We start from the raw sequence: 6,725 nt of genomic DNA on the forward strand, positions 1-6,725 counted from the left end.
TTCCAAAGTTACTTAGTAATGTGATGCCACGATAATTATTAACATTAGTATGATCACCTTTTTTATGAAGAGGTATAATAAAGCCTTCAGACCATAATATTTCTGGAAAATAGCCTGCATCAAAAACTCTGTTAAAAAGATCAGTGATATGGCCTACTAATATATCAATAGAAAATATAAAGTATTCGTTCAACAAGTTATAACTTGGACAAGACGCTTTGTTGCGGTTTAATCGCTTCACCGCATCTCTAACTTCTTCGCAAGATATGGGAATATTAAGCTCTTCGAAAGTAGGGTTACTAATATTAGGATCAATATTATCATTTGTTCGGTTCTGTTCTGACAATAATAATAATTACTCGTGATTCAATTCAGTGCTAAAATATCAAGTCAGGGGAGGGTCCACAAAATGCTGTTAAAGGCCGATTATGCCTCTGAAATGCTTTTATTTATATTTCTCAAAAACGTTTTTTTTTCATTTGGTGTACTTTTAATGTATCCGAAGCGTTAACCATTGGGCAATTACCAGAACCATCTTTTTCATATGTTGCGTTTGGGCAATAAGTTTAGTAAATTCATATTTGATATGGAGGTAAAAATGCTACTTTGTTTACATTTTGCTACTTTTATGACAAATAATTCACATTTACCGTTACTTTTTTCAGGTAACAAAAATCTATCTAAACCTTTCTCAAAAACCGCTATTTAATCATTATAGAATATATGTTATCCTTTCTAAAGAAGTAAACATTGATTTGTTTCTGAGGCATAAAGTGTACAACACATAGATTTCAAAACTTTTTATAATTGTACACTGATTCATTATGTTTGTTTATTGTGATATCTTTAAGACTGTGGATATATTATACTATGAAATATCAACCTAAAAAAATCATTAAGTGTATTTTTTATTTTGACTGTTTCACAGTGAAAGTATCACTTATACTTTTCTGTAGCTAATGAACATATCACAAAATATTTCTACTGATCAACGCTTTCGTTACCGTCATATCCACACAAAAAAAATGTCATTTTGTATTCATTTGGTAAGCAAAAATATGCATCATAATAAACTTATTCTCAGGGCTAAAATCTTGTACATATTTTTGACATAGTATAATCAAATTTTAAATGTCTTATTTCTTATTGGCACATGTACTTTATTGATAAATGATAATCTGTAAGAAATACCGCATACTTATTAAGACGAGACACGAAATAATTAACATGTTTAAACTAGGTTTACCACGGCTGTGCATTTCTTGTTTGCAAAAACAGTGTACATAATATGTGTTTGCTATGTGTTGATAGCACTTTAAGGACACCGTATTTACAACATTTACAACATGTAAAACGATATCTCTAACCGTACACATAACGATCGGTTAAAACTGTGTCATAAAGTGGCTGTATACGCCATATAAATTGATGATTCGGATATTTTAAGTGAAATAGTGTTTGGATATTAACTGTTTTGTATGACATTGAATTTCAATGACTAGCACAAATCACAGACACTTGGGGTTATGTGCGTGGCTCCCCTTCTTGATCCGCACTTGAATACACCATGTCTATTTTTATCGTGCAAACCGTATGTCAAAATATATTTGCATATTATTACGACCTGGTCACGTCTTGAACATAAAGCTTGTTTTCTGCTATTTTTAAAAAAGGTCCCTAAAATATCATTATTTCATAAAGATAACAATGTACGCTTTCCTTTGATGTGAGACGACTGGAATGAGTTTCGACACTGTTTTGCGCTTTCATTTATGCCGAGAGCCAAAATCCCGCAGCGGTTACTTCCCCTAATCAGTACACAAGACTGACGGAAAGGGCCGAGTAGTTGCGATTGAATTTCTTTATCCGCAAACATTTCAGTCGTCATGAATTCGTAAAGAAGCATGTGACACGGTTAGGAAAATGTAATTTGTAATTAAATGTGCAAAGCTTGGAAGAAAGGTACGATCGGATAATAACATGCATTTAATTATTAAAAGAATATATGCATCGACTGATTTAAACCAGAAATAAATGGCATGTGATAACATAAATACTTGAAATATATGTAGGTCAGTTCGACAGTTGTGTTTACATTTCGAAGCTTGGGATCTTTAGGAAATTGAAGCATTGGTAAAAAATTGACATTTTTAAAACGTTATGAAATTGTTGTTCACGTGTTAGACACTTAACCGTCTCATACTAATATAAGCAAAAATTAAAAACTAATTCTTGTAATAGATAAGACTTAGTTTTTTTTATTTTCAGGGGCGGAGAAGGGCAGAGTCTATACTCCAAATATCTGTGGCACAAATATGACTGATAAACCGTTTGAAGAGTTGGGAGCAGTTGGGGGGCTTCATGACAGTAAAGAAGAAACTTCGAGAATAAATACGAATTTCAAGTGTGAACCTTGTCTCTTTGAAAACATTGAAAAAGAAGCAAGTACTTTTTGTATGGATTGTTCCGAGCATTTATGTGCTAGTTGTGCTCGTGAACATAGAAAGAATAAACTGTCAAGGGATCATAAGTTGTTCGAAGGTGAGGATATTTCAGATAAATTTACAACAATTGCGATAATGAAAAAGATGATGCATTGCCCAGACCATCCCGACACTGTTGTGATGTATAAATGTGAAGATCACGAAAAATATATTTGCGTCACGTGTTTGGCAGAGTGTCACCGTAAATGTAATACGGTGAATGAAATCGCAAAAGCTAAAACCCCTGTAAATGAGAACATGAATGCACGTGTAGAAAAGACATTATCTCAACTACAAGACACTGCAACAGCTTCAAAAAGAGAATCAGAAGAGAATATATCCACTTATAAGGATCAGCTGGCTAAAGTGCAATTACAACAGCAAAGTCTTCTCAGCAGTATTTATGAAAAATTGTCACAAGCAAAGGCCAATCTTGAGTCCGAAACACTTAATCTTGTTACAAAAGAAGTAAATGATCATGAAAGGAATTTAACGAAATGTAAAGAAACATGTGTCGAAGGACAAGAATTTAGGAAGGTATTTGAATTTGTTATGAAATTTGGGAACTCTGTTGAGAGGAGTGTTATCCCTAATCTTATATTGAGCAGAGCGGAGGATTTGTACGAAACAATCAAAGCAGAAAATATGACAGAAAAGTCACTCATTTTTGAAACAACACTTGACATGGAAACAATCGGAAATATTGCAAACGTATCAATGGTTTCCGCATCTCTGAATGAACAACAAGGAGCAAACACTGATGTAAGTGTGTCCAGCGACGAAATCCCTAGACCAGTTCATACATTAGAAGAAAAGGCAGAATCATCGGTGCATTTAGGTCCATCAAAATGTAATGCCACGACGCAAACCGATGAAATGGCTTTGCAGACTGGCAGTTTGGACACACGTGGCGGCTCCAGCAGTTCCAATATTACACAACATCTTACTGAAAATGTGAAAATCCCCAGTTTGATGAAAAGAAACATAAATCAGCTGGGAGTTTCTTATAAAGTTCGATGCCCAGGAGATAAAGCACGTTGTAAAATTTATGCTTTAGAAATTCTGCCTGACGAACGTTTAATTATGATTGATAAAGCAAACACGAATCTAAAACTCTTTACAGAACATTTTTCTCTAGTATTTACAAAAGGTCTTCATAATGTGCCTTTCTACATGTGTCATGTAAATGATAAGACAGTCGCAGTTTCTTTTGAAAAGTCAATCGAAACGTATGATATTGAAACATCTAATGCTCACAAAGTAGGGCATTTTCTGACAAAGACTGATGTATGTAGTCTTGCTAAAGTTGGAGATGTCCAGGAAATTGCTATTCTATTTGAGGAAAGCAATAAACCTTTCATTCAAATTAGAAATGCGAGAACGGGTCGCATATTTAAGACAGTCAATTTTGAAAATTCATGTGGCGTCCCTTATAAGTTTGGAGAGGACGGATGTCTACGTTTGCTTTACAAGGGCGCTATTGCAATAATTGTTTCAGAATTTGAAAAGCTTCACTGTTACAAAAGTGCCAGCACTACTGGTTATGCCGGTGAAAATGAAAACGTTGTTCAGGAATCTTGGTTCTATAAAAGCCGTGATGGGAGTTATTTAAAATTCATATCATATTTGACAGCAGACGACGAAGGTAATATTTATGTGTGCGGGCGTGACTCTTACAATGTACATCAGATTTCAAAAGATGATTACAGAAGAAACAGGATAATTATTAGCAATATCAAAAAGCCCTTATCGGTTGGTGTCAATAGCAAAAGAGGTTATGTGGTTATTGGTTGTCATGAAGATGACTATATACATGTATATAACTTTTGTTAGATAGTTAATTACTACATGTTGTACTTTGAATTATATTTTTCAAATAGAACAATAACCATTTAGCATTAACTTTAGCAAAAACTAGACTGTTGATGAATTTAGGGCTATATACACTGTTGGTGCGATTTATTTGTAGTGTTTGAGAACAGTGCATAATTTACAATATACCGGTACATGTATTATGTATTTTAGTTGATTTGCGTTCTCCTTTTTATGAAATTTTTATCGTTTTATATAAAAACAGTCAGTACACTGGGTTTGCAAATTGTGAACACACTTTGTTCCGAATTTTTAATAAACAAAATACATTACAATAAAGAATGTCTTTCTATTGCAATAAAGAATTTATATTTATCTTGTGAAACGACAGCCAATAACGACAGGGCAGCTTTTCGCGGATCGGGACCATTTAAAGGCTAAAGTTTTAGTTTGTCATTGTATGAAACATTCCTTCTGCTGTAATCAGTCATAGCAAAGGTCTATAATAGTTAAAATTACGATGCTTCACTATCCAGCACACGGTGGCTTGATCTTTTTTTCCCTTTTTTTTTTTTTGGAAATAAAATGTCGTCAAAAAAATTACACCGTAATTATGTTGAATCATTTAATCATGAAACAAAATGGTAAATATGTGTTTATGCTCACAGCAAAGTGGCTAATCAATAATTTGGAACTTATGCATCTTTCCCAAACCGTTCCAAGGATTTTAAGCTGGCCATTAGCTTTAAAACGAAAATTGAATACTTAAACATAACACTTATATAACATATTTTTAATGTATGTAATTACGCCTTTCAATTCGCGTTATAACGCCTTTATTCGCGTTATAACGCCTTTGATTCGCGTTATTACGACTTTTGGTTCGCGTTATAACGCGAATAAAGGCGTTACTACGCCTTTTGATTGGCATTATAACGCCTTTATTCGCGTTATTACGACTTTCAATTCGCGTTATTACGCCTTTATTATAACGCGAAAAAAAGGCGTAATAACGCGAATTGAAAGGCGTTATAACGCGAATAAAGACGTTATAACGCGAACCTAAAGGCGTAATAACGCGAACCAAAAGGTATAACGCAAAACAAAAGGCGTTATAACGCTAATTTAATACCATATAAGTTCAAAACCGTGGCCTTGTAATGTAAGATAGGAAGAGCAATGTTGATTTAAATGAATTGATCAAGATGTACGTTTTATTTTCAATTCTGTACGGATACGTCCTAAGGCCACAGTCTGATTTTTTCAATATTTTTTAGGAAATGCTTTCGTGAGATTAGAGGTTACTATCACCCAACTATAGATACTTTTCGATAAAGACAAAGAAAACAATGTCTCCTATAATTGTAACTTAACAGAAACAATTTAACCCCTCTAAGCATACCTATCAATAATTAGAGATAATTTCGCCCTAATGTGACTTACGTATATCTTACGTTTTTCCAAATCTTGTTACCTTTAGCCTATTACCTATAGCGTAATTAGGAACGACATTATTATTATTATTATATTCACATAATTAAAAGATACTACAGGTTATTAAGTAATTATACAGGACATATCCGTAGATAATTGAACATATGACGCACATATAAAATAAGATAAGATAAGATATAAGAAAAGAAAAGAAATTCATGTACTATAGTGACATGTGTAAAATCAATGATGTGATACATGAATTCAGAGTAACTGTATTGACATATAACCCAATGGACCTTTAAGTCTCCAAGTCACCTTATATTGACAAATATCAAAGAGTCTTCATTAGTTTATGACAAATAGTTTGCAATATTACTGCGCAAATGGAATGATAGTTATTGTAAATGTTTATTATATTATTCTATCTTGAGCAATAAATTCAGATCAATATTGTTCTTCATTTATCAAGTTACTAGGCCATTTGATAAGTATAAATATGGGGAAAAAATTGGCATTATAATGCGTTTTAATTTGCGTTATTACGGCGTTTGGTTCGCGTTACTACGCCTTTATTCGCGTTACTACGCATTTTGATTTGCGTTATTACGCCTTTTGGTTCGCGTTATAACGCGAATAAAGGCGTTATTACGCGTTTTGATTCGCGTTATAACCCCTTTATTCGCGTAATGACGCCTTTTGATTTGCGTTATAACGCCTTTATTCGCGTTTCTACTCTTTTTTCGCGTTATTACGCATTTTGATTTGCGTAATTACGCCTTTTGATTCGCGTAATAACGCCTTTATTCGCGTTATAACGCCTTTGCATTTTTATTTTTTTATTTTATTTGACACTATAAGGCTTTCGTAACTATATTATACATTAAATATTTAAAATTCAATTGAAAATTAATACATGTATATTATATAATAACAATTAAAATTAGATGATATGCATCATTAAAAGAGATAATAACCCCTTAAGACTGATGTTTT

At 33.1% G+C, this 6,725-nt stretch overlaps 1 protein-coding gene across 1 annotated transcript; it reads left to right on the top strand.

Moving 5' to 3' along the window:
- The first annotated feature begins 1,678 nt into the window (after positions 1-1,678).
- On the top strand, positions 1,679-4,565 carry LOC132758527 (E3 ubiquitin-protein ligase TRIM56-like). Its single transcript, XM_060750200.1, has 2 exons — positions 1,679-1,962; positions 2,269-4,565. The coding sequence occupies exons 1-2, from the start codon at positions 1,941-1,943 to the stop codon at positions 4,314-4,316; spliced, it is 2,070 nt and encodes a 689-aa protein (XP_060606183.1). The 5' UTR covers positions 1,679-1,940; the 3' UTR covers positions 4,317-4,565.
- Positions 4,566-6,725: the final 2,160 nt, after the last annotated feature.

The sequence above is a fragment of the Ruditapes philippinarum genome, unplaced genomic scaffold (genome assembly GCF_026571515.1).
Source record: "Ruditapes philippinarum isolate M1 unplaced genomic scaffold, ASM2657151v2 ctg19232_1_1_1_1, whole genome shotgun sequence".
Taxonomy (NCBI): Eukaryota; Metazoa; Mollusca; class Bivalvia; order Venerida; family Veneridae; genus Ruditapes; species Ruditapes philippinarum.

Coding starts and splice junctions, on each gene's coding strand:
- LOC132758527 (XM_060750200.1), top strand. CDS start 1,941: ATGTGCAAAGCTTGGAAGAAAG. Junction 1,963..2,268: donor GTGCAAAGCTTGGAAGAAAG/GTACGATCGGAT, acceptor TTTTATTTTCAG/GGGCGGAGAAGGGCAGAGTC.